The 26015-nt window shown below is 41.4% G+C and overlaps 1 protein-coding gene and 1 non-coding gene across 3 annotated transcripts in view; both read right to left on the bottom strand.

The window, feature by feature from the left end:
* TBC1D8 (TBC1 domain family member 8) overlaps positions 1–26015 on the bottom strand; it is a 47918-nt gene that overhangs the window by 14374 nt on the left and 7529 nt on the right. Inside the window, exons 2-10 of one of the 2 annotated variants that reach the window (XM_042866864.1) lie at positions 22578–22733; positions 19334–19452; positions 17097–17325; positions 13268–13508; positions 3874–4081; positions 2520–2714; positions 1462–1644; positions 900–1050; positions 98–312 (exon numbers count right to left, since the gene is read on the bottom strand). In XM_042866864.1, the coding sequence (XP_042722798.1) occupies positions 98–312; positions 900–1050; positions 1462–1644; positions 2520–2714; positions 3874–4081; positions 13268–13508; positions 17097–17325; positions 19334–19452; positions 22578–22733 (1697 nt within the window). The remainder of the gene's footprint in view (positions 1–97; positions 313–899; positions 1051–1461; positions 1645–2519; positions 2715–3873; positions 4082–13267; positions 13509–17096; positions 17326–19333; positions 19453–22577; positions 22734–26015) is intronic. The other variant, XM_042866865.1, reaches the window with a different exon arrangement.
* On the bottom strand, positions 6781–6852 carry TRNAP-AGG. Its single transcript has one exon. It is a non-coding gene; the product is annotated as a tRNA-Pro (tRNA).

Genomic DNA, 26015 nt, shown 5'->3' with positions numbered 1-26015 from the left:
GACAGAAAAGAAAGACAGAAAAGAAAGACAGAAAAGAAAGACAGAAAGACAGAAAGACAGAAAGAAAAGCATCATTAGCCCTCTAGGAGCTTTTCACCTGGCAGTATCCTATTTTGGGGTTTCTGTGCGCATACGCAGTCAGCACCCTCCTGAGAGCCGCTATCCCCGTCTCGCTCTGGAAGGCTGGGTGCTCAGGCAGCGAGCGGTGGAGGTCACGCTCAATCTCCTCTGTCACTATACAACACTTGCCCATGGAGGCCTCCACTAAATGTACGTAGTAACCAGGATGAGAGGCGAGATCTGTCACAGCGTCTGGAAGCAGCCAGAAGGGAGGAAGAGACAAGTGGATTAAAGAAGTTGTACACTTTACAAACGTTTGAGCATGTTGTATGTTGGATTAAGGACCGCATTTGAGATCACCCTGAAGGAACTTTCTGGCTCTGCCAGATCTGTGGATGAAACGAGTTGTTTTTTCCATCTTTAGTTTCTATTATTCCTGCCAACTTTCAGCTTGGAGCAAGAGCAGCACTGCTGACTTGAAGATGTCATTATTTTGCAGTAATTTGATTTGAGTAGGGTTAAATCAATGTTTATGCTAAAATCAAATTGTTCCTTGAAGGAGAGCATTACTCTATGAAAACATGACGTTAATTTTAAATTACACGGATGAAGCAGATGTTATTTCATTTTTTTCTGCACATTGTGCCATCATGCCGAGATAAAATTCTTACCACCCACCTAATTACTTACTTGCTGTTATTATTTGATCATTTGTCCTCTAGAAGCACATAAACTCCATGCCTAAGACATTTAATTGCCCTTGGGAAATTCTGTACCTAAATGTTTTGCTATGCACAGAATCAGACATGACTACAGCCAACATGTCTGTAAGTGCTCACCTGAAAAGAGCAGCCACAGTTTGCCTCTTAAGGATTCAGGGATTCCCATAGCAACAAGTTTTCTGATCTTCTCTGTGCGAAACATGCACACGGTTCTCCCATACTCCACAAAATGGTCATCCCATAGACTCTCTTTGATTTGCTCCCTAGACTGCAAACAAGAAGGTCTCTTTAAAAGAACAAATCATGTGCATGTGAGAACTTGTAAAACAAGAAACATTCTATAACTTAGAAATTCTGCAAGATATTTCCATTACCAAAGGATATGGGAAGCGTGCTCTAAGGAGTTAAACTACGCCCATTTTGCATACGTGAATCACCACATAAGGGAGAACACAACTGAAGATAGGGAAAAACATTATAAATATTCATCAGAAAGGAATGGCAGAGGAAGAAGAAAAAAAAACATGCAAATTAAAAAATAGCTATTTTATACTTAGCACACATGTAACTTCTCCAGGCAACACAGAGTTTTATTACACTAAAATTACCTGTCTGCATTTTGAATTACCTGTTTGTTTGTTTTAAGAGAAACTTATAACATCCCTAAAATTGTACATACCTTTCCAAAATCAAGGCCTGCCATTCCCGACTGATGAAAGTCTGATCTCAGTGCTTCAGCATTGAGCAAGTAACTGCTCTCCTTGTCGCACTCGCTTCTGTCCTTGCTTTGGGCAGCCTCCACTCCTGGACTTCCAGGCTCACAGCCCCCAAGCACACATGTGGATGTGAACACAGGAGTGTTCTGCAGTGTAGATCCACAGGAGGTGACAAATGAGAAGAGGTTAAGAACTGCCTCCCAAACAGCATTCAAAACAAGCAGCAGCCTGCTTCCTGGGCTAGCTCTAGCTGTTGCATCAAAATGTTTTATACCTTCCAGGAGGAAAGGTCTTACTCAAGACTTCATTCATATTATCATTTGTATGCCAGAGAAGAGTTGTCACTTTGAAACCATTGTTGTTAGTAATTTCTAAGTATTCTTGCTGACCTCAGCCTGACCTCATAAGGCACTTACTTCAACCTACAGTCATGTTGTGGTGCTCCAGGGCACTTTCTAAAGTTTGTCACTGTTTTTCTTGTTTGGTGAGGCAGAGTCAAAACTGGACACTGCATTCAAGATCACACTCAGAAGCAGTGAATAAAAGAAAGCAATGAAGTCTCATGGCCTGCTGGTTACACTCAAACCCACAGTCTGGTGGCCTTCTCCACTGTAACAGGGCACTGCTGACCAATGGGCTCAGCCTGGTGTCCACCACAAGCTCCATGCTTCTGCTGCCCAGTTTCTCTCTAGCCAGCCAGCCCAGGCCTCTCCTTTGCATGGTGCCACTCTGCCAGACCTCACTTTTAGTTTTGCTGAACTTCACAAAGTCTCTATCAGCCCTCACATCAGATTTTTGAGGCCTCTGTGAAGGGCAGTGCCGGCCTTCAGCATATTCACTGCTCCCCTCAAACAGCGCAGCCCACAGCTGCACCATGGGTACGCTCTGCACCACTGTACTGGTCAAAACCAAAGGCGTCACACAGCACCAGACTGAAACTGATCCCTGAGAAAAGCAGCACAACAGACCGATGGATAAATGCAATGAATTCATAATTCAAAAAGCCACTGAAGTTCAGTACCTGGTTCTTACTTTGCAGGTTGTTACAGTGCACTGGGTTGCTGGAGTTCACTTCTTTTAGCCTCTGGAGCAGGTTCTCCACCAAAGCGTCCCGTTCCTTCAGTTCAATGAACTGAAAGGCAGTCTTGCTCCTTATGCTAACAATGATGGGATTAGGAAGAAGACTGGTGTCCTCCATCTTCTCTATACTGATTACCTTTTCCAGAAACATCAAAAGAAAACACATAATGCACACATCTACAGAAATATGTTCAAACACTGTACATGCACCTCAATTTACAAAAATGGCATTCATTCACATGCATGTTTTAAAAGTGGTTATTCATACTGGCTTTCCTGAGCCAGACATATTCTGCCACCCAAAGTTTATGGTATCTTCAGAAGCTCGTATAGGGCAGCAGAAAGTATCCCAGCTGTTTTTCCTTCTGTTTTGTTTTTATTTCAACTTTGCCACCCACTTTGGGAGAGCAGACTGAGGGGAAAGATAAGAAAGGAAAGCAATGATTAATATTAGATTTAGAAAAGGATCAACTCAATCAAATTCTATAGGACTGAGGAGGAAATTTATGTTCAAACTTTAGAGGATGGGGGGAAATAGTTGCTTGTGATGAAGTATTTAACGCTATTCTCTTATTGTTTTCTATTTCTGTGAGAGTGGAAGATAAGTCACCGCAGTTAGGATATACACCATTTGGATGTTATTCTGTTATTACCTGAGGATGAAAGGAAAGCTTTAGTTAAGAGATCATAACATATCCACAGCAGATCAGGCAGATGTTTGCTGACAGTTCCCCTTCTCCTCTACTCCCACCACCTTCCCATGCACTCTCCCTCTGCTAGAATAAGTCTCTAATTTTATGGAAATTTAGCAACTCATCACTCCTTCCAGAATTCCCCCTTTTCTCACTGCCCTACAGGTTTGCAAAAGTACACACAAGTTTGCTAGAGTCTGTCTGTGGAGGGAGAGATTCAATACTTTTAAGCATGGATCTCAGGTAAGGATGCCTTTATGTTGCCAGACTGGGTCCAAGCTGAAGTCTCCACCAACATCAAGTTGGACTTACGCATTTCTGGAGCTGGGATGGGAGCACTGCCCCAGTCTTGGACCAATCAGACTCCAACCACTGCAGTGGTATGTTCTGCTGCCCATGCTTAATTTTCACAATTTCATTAACTCACCCATGCATATTCCTGGGAACTCATGTTCTAATGAGTCCCAGAATGAACTTTAAACAGTCTTCTAGGCATGATACACACAAGCACCCTTCTCTTTCATCAAGTAATAGTTTGTGGATAAATCAAGTGACAGCAGAAAAAAGGCAGATAAGGACTTGAAATGAAACAATCAACTCTACCTCTCTAAGTGGGATGATAACATTGCAGGAGCCATTTTCCTTGCTGGCAAAACAGATATAACTGTCTGAAGTATACATCCTTCCCACTGTGTGACAGCGACTGAATGGTGTCCAGAGAGAACAGTCTACAACTTCATGTAGCTTCTCCTTCCTGGGCAATCTGAAGAAGGCCCGAAAGAATTCATTCTGTGCTCTGGCTTCAAGATCCCTTAGGAGAAAGCATTAAAAGAAAATCACAGGACTCTGAAAGCCAAGGCACCATGCACAAGGTTCTTCTTAGTCTCACCAAGGGACAGAGAACAAAAGCACCACGCACAGCAATCTTCAATGCCTACGTGAGCAGATCAACAAAAGACTAACTTAGAAATAAAAAAGAATCATCACCAACAGTTTCTTATCAATAGATCAAAAGCAATTACTTGAACAATAGAAAAGGGAAGAAAATTAATTTAAATGAGTCGTCTCTTTTATTACATTATTTAGCCATACACTTTCTCTGGCTGCTATACCACTTTCCAGCCTCAAAGAGTTACAGGTTTCAATGCCCAGGAGATAACTAAATCTTTCATCTGATGAATGCATATTGAGCAACAGAGATCAGCTTTGAGTCCCTTGTTTCCTGTCCTTTTAGAACTACCAACATCACCTGCATCCAAAAGTGATGCATTTACTCAGTAAGTACCACCCAAAACGATTGGTAACAGAAGAGTTAAGGATGGTGACATAATTGCATCACTAACTTAAAAAAGTATCTGCCTCTGAAGAGTTGCAAATGCAAAACAATTGCAGGCCACTTAGACTTAGGAAGGAACAACAGCATCAGCTACATCCATATTGGATGAGGTTTGCTTCCATTCACCCATCCACAGTTATGTGGAAATTAAAAAAAAAAAAAAAAGAAAAGAAAAAAAAAGCATTAAGCTTTCATTGCTGGGCTATGGTAACACAGAATCGAGTTCAGAGGATTTTTTTTTCACCTCCTTTTTTAATGAGGAATTCCGCAGTAGTTTATTAAGCTATGCAATTACAGTAGAAACAGGCCATGACTGTTATCTCACCAACAGCGATTCCAGAAACTACAGGACTCAAATTCTATCATTCTCTTTACAAGTAAATTTTTCCAAACGTGATTCACCTTAGGAGGGGAAAAAAAAAAAAAGAAAAAAAAACCAAACAAACTGACTTTGTTGATTTGTTCTACAGCAAGAATTTAAAGCAGGGCTGAAGTGCAGCAGGGTGCGGTACCTTGTCACTGTAAAGCCCCCCTCCACTCCCCACTTCTCCCTCTTCTGCAAACACCCTCCTCTGCCCCAGCCCTGCTGTTTAACAACAAGACGTTTGCACAGATGTAGCCTCTTCCCCAGTAAATAAATCCTGTGTTTCATTTCAGTTTACTCTACAAAGAAAAACAAACAGAAATGAAGGGGGCGGGTCTGTAGCTGTGACAACGGACACACCACACTTCACAGCGTTTGGCTGTTGTTTCCTTCTAAAGCATTATCATCCTTCATAGGATTATCCAAGGAAAACAGACAAACAGCCTCCTGTTTTTCACAAAGAACAAAGAGAAGCACTCTCCATAAAGGAAGAGAAAAAGTTTGCTCTGAAGTTCAAATTCCACAGCAAAAGAAATTCGAGTAAGTGCCCACGGTGATCTGCTATTGTGACAAAGCTAGATCAGGATATGCCTCCTAGTTAACTCAGCACAAAAATATTTTCCATTCCTGCACAACACAGATGAACGTTACTGATAGCATCTGCAGTCAGGTCTGTGTGGAGCTGTTCTCTGCTGCTATTGTGCCAGGAAGGTAAGATCCTCCCTGAAATATGTGGCTGCTGCAGTTTCTATACCTTTATGCTAAAAAATGCATTGTACCGGAGAGCGGAACCTCTGTTGACACAGAGGTTGTCTGTTACTTGGGAATCATTTACTTCCAATGTTCCAAAATCTGTAACTTTTGTCTAGTTTTGAGTGTTTTGCATTTTACTGCATATCCTAGGGTTGCAGGCTCCTTTCAGACAAGAAGATCCATTGCTACAGGTTTTCCAACTGAAATATGTCTTTCCATATCTGAATCAAAGTAAATTCCTCAAGGAACTTTCACCAGGACACGGCATCCAACCCCACACGTTCAACATAATCTACAGGGGGAAAGACTGCCAGCCCCAGAAACAGAATCACAGAATATCCCAAGTTGGAAGGGATCCATAAGGATCACAGAATTTTAGGAACTGGAAGGGACTTCTGGAGATCATCATGACCAACCTCCTGCTAAAGCAGGTTTGCTGCAGCAGGTTGGCACAGGTAGGCATCCAGACAAGTCTTGAATATCTCCATAGAAGGAGACTCCACAACCTCTGTGGGCAGGCAGCCCGTCACAGTGCTCTGTCAGTCCCAAAGAAGTTCTTCCTCATGTCCAGAAGGAACTTCCTTGTGTTCCAGCCTGCCCCTTCTTTTATTGCTGCACGCCACCTAAATGAGTACACCGCAAATGGACTTCTGCACTTTAGATAGTAATAAGCGGCGATGAGACAAACCCGCTCTCACCCTTCTCTTCTCCAGGCTGAACAGCCCCAGGTCTCTCAGCCTTTTCTGACAAGAGAAATGCTCCAGGCCTCTCATCTTTGCAGCATCTCTGCTGGACTCTCTCCACAAGTTCCCCATTTGTCTCGGACTCCCTGGGAAGCCCAGGACTGGTCACAGCGTTAGGGAGGAAGGAGAGCAGGATTCGCCTCCCTTGACCTGCTGGCCAGGTTCTTTTCCATGCACTCCAGGATTCCATTGGCCTCCTTGGGACACCATTGGCTCACGGCCAACCTACCACCCTCCAGTGCTGGAGATGGAGGGACGACCCAGACTCCTCCGCTCTTGATGAACCTCACCAAGTTCCTCTTTTCCCAAAAGGAGGGCTCGTCCGGGATTTGAACCCGGGACCTCTCGCACCCTAAGCGAGAATCATACCCCTAGACCAACGAGCCAGCTGACTGATGTCATTTTTGAAGTCCAACTCCCGACTCCACACAGCACCACTCCAAATTCAAACCACATGTCTGAAAGCACTGCCCAGATGCTCTCTGAACTGCGGCTGCTTGGGGCTGTGCCCGAGAGAAAAGCGCTGAAAAGAGAGCACAGCCTGCTGGAGGGTGGGAGCCAGAGAGAAAAACGGTAGCAGAAATATGGGCAGCACTTACTGCTGTGGAATCAAATTAAGGGCAAGTGGCACACCGTGACAATATTTCCTGTTAGGCAGGCAAATTGTAGGGCTTCTTGCCTTTAGAAATAGCAAAAAAGAAAACGAGACAGCAATTGCGTAAATATGATATAGCAACAACTCAGGCCAGATCCCACAACTTCCATTTTGAGTTTCACAATACCTGCAGCACTGAACAGAAACACAACTTCTCCACATGCTGCCCAATCTGTTTGAAATTTTCTTCCCTAGCTTCACAGTATTTAAAGTGGTTTGGCTTGTAAGCAAATTCGGTACACTCAGCTACACCTAAGAAAAGAAGGAAAGCTACCCCCGCATAAAACTAACACAGATCAAATGTTTACACGTGCCTCAGAAGAATAAAAGGCTAAAGGATGAAACTGCTTTGTTCCCCGCTCTTCAGAAAAATCAGCAGCTCTCTCCAAACGCAGTTCCTGACTTGCAGGGTGAGGGGTTCTTGCAGTGCCTTTGCCTTTGGCACTTGAAAGGGTCTGCCAAGTCAAAGCTGTGATAACTCCACCTGTGTGACCTACCGTTACCTAGCAAGAGTTTTAAACTACAGGAAATAACACACAAGTCTAAGAAAAAAGTATCACGACACTTAAAATGCTGTCCTTGCTGTCAAATGTTTTTTGGGTTTTGTGGTGGTTTTGGTTTTTTTTTTTCACTCTGCTTTAAATCCAACAGAAGTCAACTTGGCAAGACTTTGGCCCTGCTGAGTCACCCACTGTTTGCTGCCAGACAAAGAATTGTATGGCATAAAGTCAAGCAACAGACGTAGGGAAGAAAAAAAGAAGAAAAAAAAAAACATGAACAGACTGCTTGACCTCTCACTTTTAGAGAATGATTACTGCCCTGTTCTTGCTACTCAGCCTTTGGAAAGCTGATTTTGAAAATAACAGCAATATATATCTTGTTTCTTACCACAGAAATTCAGCAGGTTTTCTGAGAAACTTCTCATAAGCAAGCTAGGAAAAACCATGTAACGAATGCCAATGTAGACTTGTCAGGACAAATTAAACCCAACATCATTAGCTCACACAGCAGGAACACTGGACTTATAAATGGAGGAGATGCAACAGATATTTCAGCCAGACTTCATGAAAGACTTGATACTTCCTCACAAAGGAACTAACACAACTAGGCTGCAATGAAAATGTGTTGTACCCAAAAAGAGTACCCAAAAAGCAGCCCTCCAAGGCACACAGTTATAGTGGAAGGCTGCATGGAGGATCTCCTGGGAGTCTGTCTTACACTGGTGTCTGTTCAGTATTTTCATCAGCAACCCGCACAGTGGAGCAAAGACCGTTGTTATCACATTTACACATGGCACGAGGCTGGTAGAGACAAATGAGCAAAAGAACAGGATCACAGTTCAGACTGAAATGTACAGACAAAAAGCCACACAAGATGATGGCATCCAGTGCAGCCTCAGTAAGTTTGCAGATGACACCAAGCTGAGCAGTGCAGTCGATACACTGGAAGGAAGGTAAACCACCAGAGGGACCTGAACAGGTTGGAGAAGTGGGCCCATGAAAACCTAAGAGGTTCAATAAGGCCAAGTGCACAGTGCGGCACTTGGGTCAGAGCAATCCCAGGTATTCATACAAACTGGGGGAAGGTCTCCTTGAGAGCAGCCCTGAGAAGGACTTGAGGGTCCTGGAGGAAAAGAAGCTGAACGTGAGCCAGCAGTGTGCGCTTGCAGCCCTGAAGGCCAACTGTCCAAAAAAGGGGTGGCCAGCAGGGAGAGGGAGGTGACTGTTCCCCTCTACTCGGTTCTTGTGAGGCTCCATCTGGGGTACTGCATCCAGATCTGGGACCCTCAATACAGGAAGGATGTGGAGCTCTTGGAGCAGGTCCAGAGAAGGGCCACTAAGATGATCAGAGGGCTGGAACACCTCTCCTATGAGGAAACACTGCGGGAACTGGGATTGTTTAGGTTAGAGAATGGAAGGATCTGGGGAGACCTCCACTGTGGCCTTCCAATACTTCAAGGGAACGTATAAACAGGAGGGGGAATGGCTGTTTACAAGGGTGGAAAGTGACAGGACGAAGTGAAATGGTTTTAAACTGAGACAGGGGAGGTTTAGGTTAGATATTAGGAGGAAGTTTTTCACACAGGGGGTGGTGATGCACTGGAACAGGTTGCCCAAGGAGGCTGTGGATGCCCCATCCCTGGAGGCATTCAAGGCCAGGCTGGATGTGGCTCTGGGCAGCCTGGTCTGGTGGTTGGTGACCCTGCACATAGCAGGAGGTTGAAACTGGATGATCATTGTGGTCTTTTTCAACCCAGGTCTTTTTCAACCCAGGCCATTCTATGACTATGACTCTATGTAAGTATTTTCAGTTGTAGGAGGAAAGCTGCGCAAATACAGGCTGGAAACCACCTCTACCAGAATTCTAAAAAACAAACAAACAAACACAGAAAAAAAGAAAACCACCCTCCCTCAGGATTACAAGGAATTGCAAATCAAACACGAGCTAGCAGCCTCATGCTGTGGGAAGAGAAGTACCACCACACCAGGCAGCACGGGGAAGCTTTCAGCTCCCAAGAGGCAGCAGGGAAGGCCTGGGGTTGTGGCAGGGTCAGCAATACTCCTGCACTCTGCTATTGCACTCCTGCAGCCTATGGGATTAATGGCACATATCCAGAGAGGAGCTAAAGACAAGACGAGTAACAAACACCTGGATAAACCCGAGTAGTGCAGATTACAGAAGTAAAAGGAGATGCACAGTAATCTCCAAATATACAATGGTTGCTCTTAAGAGAAACATTTGATCTCTTCCATTGTAATGGATAGGATAAGAAGCATTAGACTCAAAAACCAGCAAGATAGTTCCAAGAGACTTCAAGAAAGCCCTTCCAACCAGTGGTAGGGCAGTGAATTACCACTATGGGCATTGCCATTACTGGAAATCCTTTAAAACGTATTAGACAATCATCTGTCAGGAATGACATGCAGAGATAATCCAAACCCTGCCTTCTGCCAAGCAGATGAATAAAATGAGGTTCTTCCTTGTCACATCTTCTGTTTTCCTCAAGGTTTATGGTGTTCCTGGAATCAATGCACACTGAAGTGACATTTACAATTCAAGATACTTCAGTTTCTGTTCACCTTAGGTCGGTGTTAAAAACCTTGTTTGCTCTCTTTGTAGCAAATTCATCCTCCCTAGGAATTCAGAGTTAGACATGAAAAAAGAAATCAAGCCTAGAAAAATGTATTACGTTTTTGAAACCTTACTGACAGAAGCACCTGAGCTTTTAAATCGTGTGTTCTGACCAATTTCCTCATTACATTTGAAGAATGTGATGAATATCCTTACATCCTGAAAGAGATAGAAATAAGAAATACAATAAAGCTATACTGGAGATTTTAGCGACCTTCTTTCCGGAAAAGAAAAATATTTAGCAATGTGCTCAAGTAAAGTTGTATGGTGCATGTGAATACATCTGCAAGAAATTGTATTTATAGTTCTCAAACACCTCTGCTTTACTTCACTTTTTATGGCAATTAAATTCCTATTAATCCCTATGTAATCCATTGTTCTAAGCCTTATCCTTTGGTCAGGCACCACTAAAACTCGCGTATGGACTTGTTTGACTCTGGTCTTGATACAACTGGTGTCACAGATCGCAGGTCTAATCCCCCCACCTCTTGGAGTCTCGTCCGTGTTCAGCAGGATGACACCAAGATCCTCAGGGAAAGCAACAAAGATTGATGTTTTTTAGAATGTATATAGACCATAGTGACATTAAAAACGCATTTTATACGCAAAGACATTGTGATGAGCTTCTTGTAAAAGAAATCCTAGCAAACAAAAGAAATATAAAGCATTAATTTGACACAGCAGGAAAAACTTTAATGATGCGTGGACTACTGCTTTCATTTTGATAGACTACTATGTGCTTCCTAATCATGCACAAGAAATAACAAAGACAATTATTGGGGAAAAATGTCAAGTGGAAAATAATTATTCTTGTAGTACTACAATGGTTCTAGGAAAAAAAAAAAAAAGCAGCAACAAAAACCTCACATGCCAAAGAAGCTCACCCCCCCAAAACACGTTAGCATTAAAAACCAGTTTATCTACTATTCTAACTGCAGTCTTGCTTAATCACATCACATCAAAGCGTTTGCTGAAGTGTGACAAAGGGCACAAGAAACAGCAGCTCATCCAGCTACTACCTCTCTAAATCACACAGAGGAAATGGGATTTCAGCATCTTCCACATTCTCATTTGTGCCATCTCAGGTTACAGCATATCAGCGTGGTTAAGAGAACATCTTGCTCAGGAATCAATTGTATTTTTCTACTCCCTTCCACTCTTCTTCTCCCTCTCCTCTTTCTCTTTCTTTGTTTCGTGTGTGTGTGCATGTGGTTTTTCTGTTTGTTTTTAAAGTTGAAAGAAAGAAGAAAAAAAAACCGCTTGAATAAATGTGTGGGATGGTTTCTGTTAATATAATAATTCTGTTAATATAATTTGCTAATAGACACACCACATTCCAAAAACCCCACAAGGTACAAAGAGGTTGATTTACCAAGAGCCCCGTATTATGGGATCTTATTAAGCCTGTAATTTTTTTGTAATTGTCATTCTAGGTTGGTGGGACTCTTTGTTTTCTTTCTGTTCTCTTTTCATTCTGTTCATTTATTTGAAACAAAAACCCCTTTGAGAAGAGACAGTTAAGGGTTAAAAATCAGTAGATGCTGAAAATGTCTCCCGCGGATTGTTACACTTCTTTTGGATTTACTTCCCTTGTTTTATGGATCTAACTTTTCAGCCCAAAAGCAGGAGGGAGGTAGAATTGTAAAGCATGGAAACGGGTTTCAATACAACCTATTACTCAAAGTCATATCCTACATTAGTCAAAGGACATAAACTACATTTCTTGGGCAAAAAGCCCATAATGTTAACAATATCCAGTTACACACACACAGTGAAAAACAATGACAGCCTTTGTGTTTAGAGCAGTCCTGGCTACAAAAAAAAAAAGCCTGTAAGGAAGTTCATGGCTGCTCACCACTGTATCACTCTAACAAACAACTTCAGTGAACTCCTTGATGATATCACGGATGAAATCCTGGTGTCAGTCATTTCCCTTATTGTGTGTACATAGAAAATTAAAGGGAAAGATGGAGAGAACCTCCAGTGTCTTCATGTTTTAAACGGTTTTAAAACAGTAAGACTTCAAAAGTTTAATACTAAACTTTGCACAACTGTTTCCCTAAAACATATATCCATTACATATATATCCTCCACTGCAAAAAATGCCACCCAAAAAACAACATAATGGCTACTGGATATGTTTCTATTTGTTGGGAAACAACACTCTGCATTTCCTACATCTCACCCTGGAAGCAACACCTGGGTAATTCCCTTTGTACCTCTGGCAGGAGGACAGGAAGGAAGAGCAGGAAATGTTATCAGCACTCTAAACAAACTCCATTCAGAAAACATATGTTATGGATGAGCACAGGAACACTGATGCCCCAGGCAAATTCCAGTTTTGGATATTACACTGTGCCCACCTAAAATTCCTCCCTGCAGTTTCTCTTCCCCTTTCACATACCAGCAAATAAACACAAAGTTCTGTCTTATGCTACTGGCAGAAAAATAGTTACCAATCTTCTCCCTGAGCATTCAGTGCATTTCTACAGTGGGAGAGGAATGCATAGATGCATTTCAGGGATGCAATGTGTAGAGCTGACATCAGCACATTAATCTGTTGCAACAGCCTGTCTGTTTTTGGGTCCTATAAATGCTTGCTAAGTCAGCTATGGCAATCATCCTAGTGGGAGATTCCACGTATAAGCTACCATTCTACAAAACTGTCAGCACTAGGAAAGCCTATACACTACTGATATTATCAACACAGGAATGCCATTCCTCAGGAATGACAGAAAATATCCCTTACTGTCATTTGTGCTACTACAAGAAATGGTACTTTCAAAACTAACAAAAACTACAGTGATATTCAGTTAAGAAAGTAAAAATGGAAAAAACCAGTACCTTGCACACAAATTAAAATTATTTGATACACTGCAGTACACTGCAAAATCCATGTGTTTTTTTTTGCCCAGTCAAGTAAACCTTTAAAGCCTTACCCAGCGAACAATGCAACCCAGAAAATCTACTTTTGAATCTCTGCTTACACATGGAAGAGCAGTTTTGCTTCTCACCTCTTGGTAATCTGAGTAGGATCCTGTAGGCCTGGATCCAGCTCAAAGATCTCGTTATCCAGTAGCCTTCGGAGAGTTACATCTGCCAGCTGCTCCATGATCCGGAATGCCTCAGCGATATTGAGGAACGTGGAGAAATCACGCTCTTTATTTGGTGTAGTGACACGGACCGTGTCAGTCATGAAGACATTGGAGGTTCTCTCCAACTTCTGGACCTCAACCCAAGGAATGATGAGTTTCACTGCCATTGCAGAAAGACCAAAAGTGAATTAGAAATTTTCCTTTAAATTGTTCGTATGTGTTCATACACAAATTCAGGAAATGCAAACAGCAAAGAGGATAAGCTAATCCTTACAAAGGCCTAGGAAAAGATGAAATGCTTGACATCACTATGCATTGTTCTCCCTCATTCCAACAGACTGTCTTGTTGAGAATCTCTCCCTCAGAATTTCATCTCTTTTCTTAAGAAACATTAGACTGAGGAGCCCTGTCTCTACTGAACCTTTGCTTTTAACTTCTGTAGAAGTCAGTTCTGCAGCTTTCATTACTACCAGAAGAAATGGTGGATTTCAAGAGTAGGGAGGAAAAAAAGGGATAGGGCTTGTAACCTTGCAAAAGTAAAGTTTTAGGCAGTTGGGAAACCTATTCCAATTACATGCACAGTATTTTAAAATTAAAATAACTCTCTTGAAAAGTAAGGTTTTGTACATTAATTTCTTTTGTAAAGTTTACGTACTGCTATAAACATGGTGTCAAAGAAAACCGCCTAGGCATTGGGATCTTCCTGTTTTGGTTACCTTTTACTTAAAAAACACACTGGCAAGTTTTGCAATAAACATTAAATGCATTTTAAGTTGTTTACAGAAAAGAAAAAGTACAGGACACAGTTCTCCACACTTAAACACTCTGTCAAATCATATAAATACAAAGAAAAGAATCAGCTTATTTTAGACAGCCACTAAAAGACGTTGCCTCTCACATGAACCTCCGGGTAGAAATCAGTCTGGAAAGAACTCTAAAATAGATTAAACTCCTACTTAACTGTTGGATGCTTCCTAGCATTCCATGCACCAATAAACATCAAGGCTACATCTCCTAACATCCCTAGCTAGTCTCCTGATGCCAATAAAGTAATAAAAAGGCAGTAATAACAAGCATTGTCATGTATATATGACACTTATCCACAATTGTTAATTATATAAGCAGCCACGCTCAGCAGGTTTTCAGTATTAAAAGAACCACAGCTGTCGAGATTATTTGCAGGTTAAAGTTTTTCTTACTTAAGTAAAGCACAGCTGCGTCAACACACACAAACTGTTGCAAATGGTCACAAAGTCATCTGCATCAGCACAGCCAAGGGAAGAAAGATTAAAGAGTGCTGTAGCAATAGCACTATTGTTCAGGCAGGTCAGGAGCAAATAGGCTGCGCAGTGCTTGTCACAGAACAGCAGACTGCAACAGGCCCCGACTTCTGACGGAAAGGTACGAAGTCTTCAAAGTTTCAGCACAACAAAAGTGTAACTAAAAAATGTAAAGGAACCCCGGCGTGTCCTTGTAAGAAACCTGACAGGCAAATCCTACCGAGTTCTCCAAATACTTTAAAAACTTCGCTAAAAGGAGACTTGTCTTGAAAATATGTTCCGTGTAGTCTATGCTCACATAAATTTTATGACAAGCTGAAAACAGGTTCCAGTACTGCATTCCAAGTCATTTCAACAAAAAATAAAACATGGAGAAGGCAACAGGCTTGCCAGAAGCTCAAGACTTAACACTTTTACTATAAAGAGATTTCAGTCTACAATTTGGGGGAATTTTTATAGAGTTAAAACACATAAAAGAACTATTTCTATTGAAACCCTCTTTTTTTTTTTTTTTTTCCCAGGAAGATGGGAAGTAATGCAATAAATACAATTTATTAGCAATATTTGCTAGACCGGAATTAGCCAGATTTGTGATTGCTACTTGAAAAAAGGGAAGATAATGAACCATTTGCTCTACTTATGATCAGCAGCAGCCTCTCAAAGAAAAGCAAAAATAGCTACGGCAAACACAGCCACGGCAAGTTCAGTGTAATACAAGCATTTCATCAATATGACAAAATGCCAGGTTTCAAACAGAAGCAATGATCTTTATCAGAATCAGGGAGCTAGATATCATTTCCACATATAAGACTTGCAATTACTTTTTATTTTACCCTTCCATGCATGGACCACAAAGTGATGCCGTTGACTGTAACAACAAACAGCCTATTTTCCATGTTCAAAATGAAAGGTTGCAAACATGTAATTATTTGAGGTTGGGCTGTTGTTGTTTTGGGTTTTGTGTTTGTTTGTTTTTTTTGTTTGGTTTTTTTTTGCATTTTCACAATGAGTTATAATTAAAAAATGAAAAGTTAAAGAATTCTTATAGAATACAGTGTGAAATTGTACTTCAAGTATCATTTAATGAACTGTGATACTGCAGAAACAAAACTTCTGGAACACTACATAGGACTTTTATCTCTGCTTCCTCCTTCCCCCATTATCTATCATCAATAAGTGTAATTTCTGCATTGCCTCCTTTGGCAGACTGGATATCTCTGCTTAATGAGAGAAAGCCTGCAATGACAGTGAGCAGAAACAAATCACAAAGCATACTGTTCGACACTAAACAGAAAACAAGAAGATCAATCAAGGACTCATATCTAGAAACATTGCTACAGTCTTCCAGGAAAAATTTAGCTTCTGTATTTACGAGGCATACCATTATTTTAAATCTAACTCTGCCTGCCACCTTTTGCACATATGACAAAATAACTGGCATGAAACAAAGCATGAAGAAAAAAGACCCCGAACTCTAGGTACGTCCTTCCGTGCTTTAAGTTGGGGGCCTACAGGAAAGTTGGGGAGGGACTTTTTATGAGGGCGTGTAGCAACAGGACAAGGGGAAATGGCTTTAAACTGGAAGAGGGTAGATTTAGACCATATAATCAGGAATAAATTCTTTAGTGAGGGTGAGGGTGGTGAGACACTGGAACTGGTTTCCCAGTGAGGTTGTGGGAAGCATTCAAAGCCAGGCTGGATGGGGCTTTGTGCAACCTGGTCTAGCGGAAGGTGTTCCTGCCTATAGCAGGGGGTTGGAGTTAGGAGATCTTAAAGCTCCTTTCCAACCCAACCCATTCTATGATTCTAAGTTTTCACATTCACCACTTCCAATCTATTATCTTTCCTACACTTGCACTAGTGCACCAGTAAATGGTACAGCTTTCCTAATCGCTGTCTAATTCTTGCCACAGTCACGGCAGAAGAGGTCGATACTGCCGTGCTCCCTACAGCAGGATGGCGAGGACTCAGAGCAGCAGCAGTGTCACTGCTGTGCTTCCTGTTCTATTTTCAGTCTCGCAGCAGCCTCACGCACTCCTAGCAAGGTGCTCTCTCCCCCAGGCAGCGCTTCCTTTCCTGCCTCACCGCCCGACCCTGCGCCCGGCGGTGCTGGCGGCGATGTGCTCCCATCAGCTCTCGGCTGACTGTTTGCAGCACTAAAACCAGCTGTTGAAGCTGTAGGAGGTCTGGTACATTTTAAGCCTGCTTCACATGAAGGGAAAAAAAAAAAGGACTGGAGAGTAACCGTAACTGCAAACTCGTGTTCTTAGTTGTATTACCAGATTAATGCTAAAATACAAACACAAAGGAAGAAGTAAAACCCAAATTAAACAGGATCTTTCATCTGAGTAATAAAAATCTCAGGGAAGAATTACACTTTTCATAAAAATCCCAACTCTTTTTGCATTTCAAAGCAGTTCTGTTTATCTCTCTCCACAGTGCTAGATTTCTTACATATTTACACTTACATTCTTTGCCCAGGAAGAAGGAATAAAAACAGAGATGATTGATACTCAAATAAAGCCAGCCTTGCCGAGGAACTTTTCCTTTCCAACAGCAACAAGAATAATAGGTGATCAGCTTCTCTGCTTCAGGAAAATTAAATCTGGACTCAAATTTCACCAGGGCTTCTCGGAACTTTTCAGGGTCTTCCTCCTGCTCAGCGAGCTTACTGCTCGTTTCCTCTGCAATCAGTGCCTGATTCAATAAGAAGATAACAGATGATAAACCTACAGTATTCGCATTCAAGCAAGTTACTACAAGCTTACCATCCAAATTTTAATAACACAACTCCTTCTGAAAGAAGAAATTCAAGCTGATTTGCCATTTTCACAAACGGATGCATTTCTGCAGTGGTTGCATCTCTCGTACATTCTGCATGCTTCCAGATCAAGACTCTCAGTTGTGGTTTTTCCTGGGATTTTGTCTGTGGGGTGTTCTGTGTTTTGGAGTTTTTTTGTGTGTTTTTGTTGTCATTGTTGTCACCATTGTTCTATTTTGGTTTTGCCTGTTTTTCTTTTACTTTTTCAGTACATCTGGCAAAACCACCTACTCACAGTTCATGAACACTGGGTTCTGCTGCATACAGTGAAAAGATACAATAACAATTTTGTATGCTGATCAGTTCTGTTTTCCTACAAAGAAGCCATGCAGTAAGATGTCAGTAAGTTGTAACATGTTCTGAACTACTAAACATGTCATTTCAAGAACATCTCTGTGGATATAATTCAATGTTGAGAATTTTAACAGTGATGTTAAAACGCATGAGTTAACCAGAGGACAAAGTCCAGCACCTGTGTTTAACATTAAGTAATGAAGCCTGAAGAATTTTAAATATTCCCCGTGCTAGGCAATCAGCTGCTACAACATTATCAACAGAGATTAATTTCATTTGAGCCTGTCAGTGCACTTAGATATGTGATCTGTGCCAGGAGAAGGCCTCCGCACCACGAACAGGAGCTGGCACAGCAAGTTTAAACTTTCAGCAAGGTACAGCACATCAAAACTGCTCTTTTAAAAAAGCAGGATAAATGCTAAGGTTTATGCAGTGATGGACTGTGCTTCCTTCCCCATTTCAGAAACCGCTGAGATCACAGCAGCAGGGCTGAAATTTGTCAGAAACATTACATTCCCACCAATTTTCCAGACCAAAACAGTGGATGGGGGGGGGGGGAGGGGGGAGAGCATCATTCTTACTGATGAGAAGGCTGCAGCAGGATCTCAGTTACAGTGGCCCCCAGCAGACCTGCACCACTGCCAGCCCTTGGAGAGTGTGTTTTATTAGAAGGAGAGCACAGGATGCCAAGCTTTCCAAGTTTCAGTGCACATGCCATTATTATTGTAAATCTGTTCTTCATCACCTAATTCCTCTATCCTTAAAATTCTACTTTTGCCCTTCTAAAAAGATGCCCATTCAGACATCCAGCAGCTAGCCAGAGGCGTCACTGCAGTCACTTGCCATGATGTTAACACCTTGCAAAGCCCAGGGTGATTTCCATGCCTTAGGAAGAGAGTCCAAGAGAGCAGCACGATAGCCTCACAGCTCCAGCTCGCTGGGCAGAGGCCAGCTCTGCACCAGTGGCCAGCTGTCCCTATGCACTAGAGACAACCTCACTGTCCACGTGGCAGCAGGTTCTGCCATTCTGACTGCTAATGCTTACTGGAAAAACAACTTTTCTCTAACCATCACACAGAAACTGGCCAAATGCCTGGCATCCTTTTGACTGTGTGACAGAAAAGATAGTTTTCATCTCGCATCAGATCAAGGTGAATTTGGTTTAGAAGTCGTGTCATGGGTAAGACCGCCAGTGAGGAGCCTGCTCAGGCAGGAGGTTCTCCTGCTCCCCTTGGAGGCACAGTCAGCACTGCCAAGCCAATAGTGAGACTTAGCCAGAAGAAGACCTAGGAGTCACTGCTCTACAAGAAACCACTACCTATAGAGTCATTGTGTGAAAATACAATGGCATAAACACTTTCTTGCTTCTTACAAGTCTGCATGGAAACAAATCAGTAAGACTACAGATATGCAGAAGTAAAATAATTGAACATGAACAAGAAAAATTTGGCAGATTTGGTGATTAACTGCATTCAGAATGAACACAAGCTGGATCAGCACACTCAACTGAAAAACAGTATTAAGATGAACAAAGACAAATATGAATAACTTCCTGCAACCAATTGGACAAAAGTAAGACAGTTTCCCTACCTTTACTTTCCCCTTGACAAAACTAACAATATCTTCTTTATTGTCAAAAACAGACAAAGTATGGAGCAAGTTTTGCTCCAGCCACTCCCAGTGCTGATTTATCTCCTCGGCAGTGGCACCTAAAAAGGTAAAAAGTAATGAATTAAAATTCAACCTATAAAATAAAGTTGAAAGGAAGAAAAAACTGAAAGCAATAAAATGCATTATTAGTGAAGTTCACTTTGAGAAACTGAACTTGCAACCTCAGAACTCTCAGTAGCAAACAGGACAGAAAGGTCTAATTTGTAGCAGTATACTTAGAGAAAAACAAAAAACTCATTGTTTTAGGAAAATAGTTTTAGTGCTTTTATCTTTATCTTCTCAAACATTCTCAGCCAGCAAATGCTGCGTTAAAAGTCAAAGCAGAAAAACCAGCAAAACCTCTTACTGGCCTGTGAGAAGACAGCTTATTTTGACACAGCATTCCATAAGCAGCCACTGTGAACCACTGTTATATGTCTTATTCCCAGAAGTCCCTGATTGTCCTTTCTCCCTTCGTATGCACATGCACACACACACACACACACTTGCCACACATGCATGCATACATGACATGATCCTACTTGAAAAGTTGTTTGTAACAATTAAAGAACCTAAAAATGAAGGAGTTGGATTCAACAACACCTACAGGGTCTGCAAGAGCATCTTTTCAAGGTTTAGGGGAGAAAATCAGTGAACAGAAAATTACTGAAAAATAAAGACTTTCAAATGTAACGTGTTCACTCCAAGTCCAGAAATAATATTTCAGTCATTACATTACCTATTTGTTTTGGCTCTTTCTGCTTGAAACTGAACTGCTTATCATTATGACAGGAGAGTTAGAGCAAGAGAGGTGACACAGAGGACAAGTAAGAGAAAATATGGCCACTCCACTCTACTGGTCAGTGGTTAAATATTATATGTAAAAAGAGTGCAGCCAGCAGCTTTTCTTATGCCTTTCTTATGAAATAAAGGAGAAACGTAGTTTGATGTAAGAGACATACAAAGCATAGAGGAATATACTTATAAAATCAATCTCAGACAGAAAACTTGTTGTCTCAAAATTGTTTTTGCGTGTACCTCAGAAATGCATCACACTGCCTCACAACAAAAAAAGACAAATTGAGCTATGAATTTTCCACCCTCCTCTGCTCTGTTTTCCATAAAGAATGCCAACTGGCAGGAAAATTTTCCAAGCTTTAAGTTCCTTCACAGGAAGGTCTTGTGATGGAACTTCATAAATATCATTAATCAAGGTTAGATATCTAAAAAAAAAAAAAAAAAAGAAATCAAGAAAGAAGAGAAACTCAAATGGCCTTTTTGTAAGGAAAACAAATCGTGTCGATTGTTAAGGACACCAGAAACATACTTCACTTATATGAAATGTGAAAAAATATTTCATTTATACTGAAATGGCTGCACAAAGACAATACTGAGTTTGTTCTCTACGCCTGGGCAACCAAAAAAATACCAACTGTACAGGAGGGCTGGTGGGCTGTCTCTTGGAAAACCAAAGATATCTCACTTAGCTGATCTCTGTGGTTCTCTTTTGCCCACAAGTCTTCTGAAGTATTATTACATGGATGAAGACAAGGCCTGAGGTCAGGCATTTTTTTTTCCCCTGTAGTGGTATAAGATGATTAGCCATCTGGACTGAAGCATCTCTGCCAGAACAGGCATGCTGGGCATGGATCAGACTTCCCAGCAGCCCTCAGAGATTTGCAAAAGTCTGTAACACAGATATGAGCCCTATGCATAAATTATAATTTCATCCTACAGCTCCTGGAGCACAGGACCGCCAAACATACAATTGGAAAATGTCATCTTAATTAACTGCCTAATGATATGATGGTTATCCCTAATGCAGTTACACTGGGAGACTGGAAGGAGCTGCTGGAGCTGTTCCTTGTCTTTGCTACATAGCAGGAACTTAATTTGACCTGCTGCTCCTTCCAAATCCAGTAACAAAACCCTGTTTGCACAGAGCAAACAGCCCAGCCAGGGCAGAGCTGGGAAACCAGTGACAGCCACTTCTGCGGCCCTAGGGAGAAAAAAGTCCCTTGAGGAGCTCCAGCTTTTTAAGAAAAGGGTCAGGTCGTGCTGTTCCTCCATCTGCTGTTGCCAAAGTCCATTCTCCCCACTCACTTCAGGGTTTCACAACAGAGATATTATTCAGAAACAGCTCCTGCTACCATGGTTCTTAATTTCCGTGCAGCTCTCACAGCGGTGTACGTGTCATGCCCTTATGGCATACAAAACAGATCCCTCTGCCTTCCACCTCATTACTGCAAATCTCATTTTCTCAGTGCTGAGTATTCATTTAAGAAAGCAAAAGAGAATTTTAGAAAGCAGTAATCAAATAAGTTTATCTCAGCAAATCCTTAACTGTTCCAACCAGACAAGCTTTTGAGTTGTAGCTGCTTTAATACAAAAAACTTGTGAATACGCAGATTGCCCCCTTCATGTGAAGGACTGCAATATCAAAAATCATCATCAACATGTCAATATTTACCTTGGCTAACTATTTCATGGCTTGTAAGAAACGGAAGCAAAACACACGCTGTCAATTTCAGTGCTAAGATTTCAGAGAGTGGAGAAAAGATGAGAACTGCCCTGCAGACTGCTTAAGCAAGGACAGAATGAGTTTAAACCTGGCATTTAACATGCCCCAGTAAGGCTGCTGCAATTCACATCCATATCAATTTCCTGAAGATGGGTTTGACTTTCAAAAGTTGCAGAAACGTTGTAAAATGGATTACTGCACAGCTATTAGACATTCTCCCTGACAACTATTTATTACCTACTTCAGGTAGCATTTTCTAACTGTCCAAGTTATGTTTCGTTATAATCAAGTGTTGTAAGATATTTCACAGGCAGTGAGCAAAAGACAAGACAGATGAAAGCCAAGACTACACAGTTTCTTTCTGTAAGCAACTATGACTACCATACAAAAAGATATGCATATGAATTGAATTACAACACTTCGCAAGAGACAAAGAAAAATAATGGAAAACAACCTCACCTAAGCAAGCTTTCTATTGAAACGTTTCTCCATGTAACACTTTTTCCACAATCAATACCTGGGATTCTAACTGAAGGTTAATTAGATAGTTATATGAGCTGTAGCCAAGAGCTTCACACCTGCACACGGCCAGCTGGGGTTACCTTGAGTTTCTTGGACATGCAGATGCTGAGCATGCTCAGATTTTTTTTGTATGTGACTCACCAATAGCTATGGCCCAGTAAACTTCTGATCCGTTCAATAACTCACCACATGCAATGGCAGAGTAAACCTGTGAGCCTGGGACTTGCAGTAAGATTCTGAAGGGAGCAACGCGCGCATTGGAATCCAGAACAGCATCCAGGGCACCCACCAAGCGACCTGCAATCATGCAAAGAGAAAAGTGGGAGAAAAGAGCATTAGCACCAACCTTCACTGCCACCAGATCTGAAGCCTGCAAGTCTTTCCACATCTAAAACCAGAAAACCAAAACAAAGAACATGATGGTAACAGTTCTGCCCACGTTTTAAGCTGCAACTCGCAGTTACTCAAAATGCAAGATGCAAACCAGATTAGACGATCAAACACATAAGAAGCATTTTGTGCTTCTGTTTCTGCCTCATGTATACGTATATCATCACAGAACTATGGTGAAGACCTGAGGGAGCCCAAAGAAATTACTGTTCCAGCCCACATTCTCAAAGTGGATAAAAGAACCTGTGCCATAAATAGTCTTTGTCTAACCTGTTCTTCAAAACCTCCCACAACCAAGGTGTAACTGCCTCCCCAACAGACTGCTACCAATAGTGTCAGGATGTATTCTTGCAGCAAAAACAAACAAACAAAACAACCACCGCAAACTTAAACCTTCCTGCTGGAAATGAATCCTGCTCCCCAGAACACAAAGAGTAATTGGCCAAAGCTTTTGATGTTAATACTCAATAAACTCGAAAAGCATCAACATAATTTGCCACTGTTTCACAATTTCTCTTGTTCCAGACGAACCCCAGTTGACCCATCTCTTCCTTAGAGGTCACAGTTTTCAAACATTTCATTGCTCTCAAGCTAATCTTTAAGCATAACACTCAGAACCGGACACAGTGTTTGCTAATAGTCAGTTCTCAGCTGTATGAAGAGTGGAAAACCACCTCCTGTATTTTGCATACCCACAACTGTATCCAAATAAGCTGCAGCAGTATCCCATTCTAAATTGGCACTTGATTTAAATACAACTCAAAGCTACATTTTCCCTTTACATACTTAACTTTTCCAACCAAAACACTGTATTTGGAGTTGTATTTTTGCTCTTTTACCATCAATCCAAAACAAAACCAATTGTTCTCAGTCTCCAGAAGTTTTGCCAGTTCTTTATAACCGTATTCACCAATCCATCATGTAAGTGACTAATGGAAACAATCAAATGAGACCTACAAAGTCCTACTCTGAAGTACCACCTCACTTGGACAAAAAAAAACCAACAACACAGTACAGCACAACCAAATAGCATTGCAGCAACTTTCTTGTCTGGGAGTTATAAGAATCCCACATGGAACACTGTCAAAAACCTTCCAAAAGCAAAAATAATTAGACCAACTACTTCCTTCTTGTGTTCACACACACCGGTCATGCCACCAAAACTAAGCAGAAGTTGGACACTGGTATGTTTTAAAACTACACTGCGAGAGATGTGAGAGACTATTCAGCTCCTCAGCTAAATACACACTAAGAGACAACAGCCATGTGTTTAAAATGGAGACCTGAATTGAAGACTATTATATATTAATCAGAAAACGCAAAATGCCCTCTCAAAAAACAAAAGTAAAAAAAATCATCCAAGTATAAAAGGTAGCAACGTGTCCACACTCACAGAAAACACAGCATTAGCTTCAGTGTGCAGTCTTCAAAATAGCTGGATGAAAGCCAGTGAGACAGCATCAAACGATGCAGAGAACAATACTATGGTTTAACTTCCAAACTTCAAAAGACTTGAGACATCGCATGAAAGAAAAAGAAGAAACTTATGAAGGGCTGTGCATGATTTCCCCTGGTGATAGATCTAGCAGAAGAATTTCTTTTTAATTTGACTGAGGTAACTGAAAAAGTCAACTAACAGCGCTATGAAAATCCCAAAAGAACACTTAACTAACATCTGATTGGAGAAGTAACTGTTTTCAGAAACTATGAAAAAAGCCATGCAAGTACACAAGGAGCTGCAAAACTGCACTTCTTAGTCTGCACAGAATTAATTCCTTTTTCTGTTCCTGAGAAACCGATGAGAAAAAACAATTCCTCTTCTCATTGCTTACTTCTGCTTACAATTTCCATCTTGCTTATCAACTATCACACACACAAAAGTTTCCTCCTTCAACTGAAAACCATACAAATTAAAAGTCTTGCTCCTGTCCCTGCTGTCTCAGCCACCATCTCTTCCCAATGCCCCTCAGCCCGGAGGGTTTTGTTGTGAACAGTAAAGGGGAGCACTGCCCAAGTAGGGCAAGCAGGCTGGAACCTGAGTGTATAAGTGCCAAGACATGTCAAGGAGAGACTGATGGTCAGTGGGATGGAACTTCTAAGGATGCATTTTCTAGGGTGTAAAAGGACACAACATTCATAAGTACATCCAAGCTGGATATGGTAATCTACTGGAAATTATACAATCTGCATGTCTCTGGTGCACACACTGATGTTAGGATGGAGCAGATCTTTCTCACAGGCAGCAGGGAAACCATTTATATCTCTAGGACAGTCAAAAATTAGAAGGATTCAGAAGAGACAACTGCTACACAGGCTTCCTTCCCAAAATTCCTTGTTAGTGGTATTTTGTTGTGGGTTTTTGTTTGTTTGTTACTCTGTGTGGGTCAAGACTTGTGGAAGAAACTTAAACTTGAAAGTACAGCTTTGCCCTTAACAAGCTGCTCCACCAACTCCTCATCAACTTTTTGACCTCCCAGGATGCAGAACTACTTCAGGGAAGCAGTTAATGTTGCGTTGACTGCACAGACCGATTTGAAGGGTCGGCCATAGAGCACCCAGAGAACATCTTGGGGTATTCAAAACATACAAGGGCTCTTCAAACATAAAGAACACTGCCATGCTAGAATTCAGACACAAATCTCAGGTTTAATGTACGCTTCTAACAAATAGGAGGAGAGGACAGAAGCGAAAAAGGAAACATCTCCACTGAAATGAAATATTCTACCTCAATAAATCTGATCCCTTCTAGTGGAAAGTCCAACAGTGGGAACTTCTGCCTATACTTTTTTTTTAGAAGCAAACCTATACATCAAAGTTCCCTATGGATCCCACACCATACACAGTAGCTTTCATTTCATCCCTACTTTTGAAACATCTAACTTTGTGCTTATTTTTCTGCCCTGATATTGGAAACTAGAATACCTCAAAGTAAGGCAAAAGTGCTATACTTCTACTTGCAAATCTATTTTATATGTGCATTATGGATACAATGCCACAAACACACTCAGGTATAAAAATAGCAAGGAACCTGGGGATCCTTTCCCATTCTGCAACAGATAGGTAGTGTTTCTCTTCTACAGAGGTCAATCTATAACTAAATGGAATGTAAGCAGGATACTGTGAATCGCACAATTAGATTTTACTATTTAAATAAGTTTCAGCTGAATGATGTGGAACAAAACTTTTGAC

The sequence above is a fragment of the Lagopus leucura genome, unplaced genomic scaffold, assembly GCF_019238085.1.
Source record: "Lagopus leucura isolate 7727_CA_CO unplaced genomic scaffold, USGS_WTPT01 Super-Scaffold_100001, whole genome shotgun sequence".
In the NCBI taxonomy this organism is placed as follows: Eukaryota; Metazoa; Chordata; class Aves; order Galliformes; family Phasianidae; genus Lagopus; species Lagopus leucura.
This window is presented reverse-complemented; position numbering and strand designations above follow the sequence as displayed.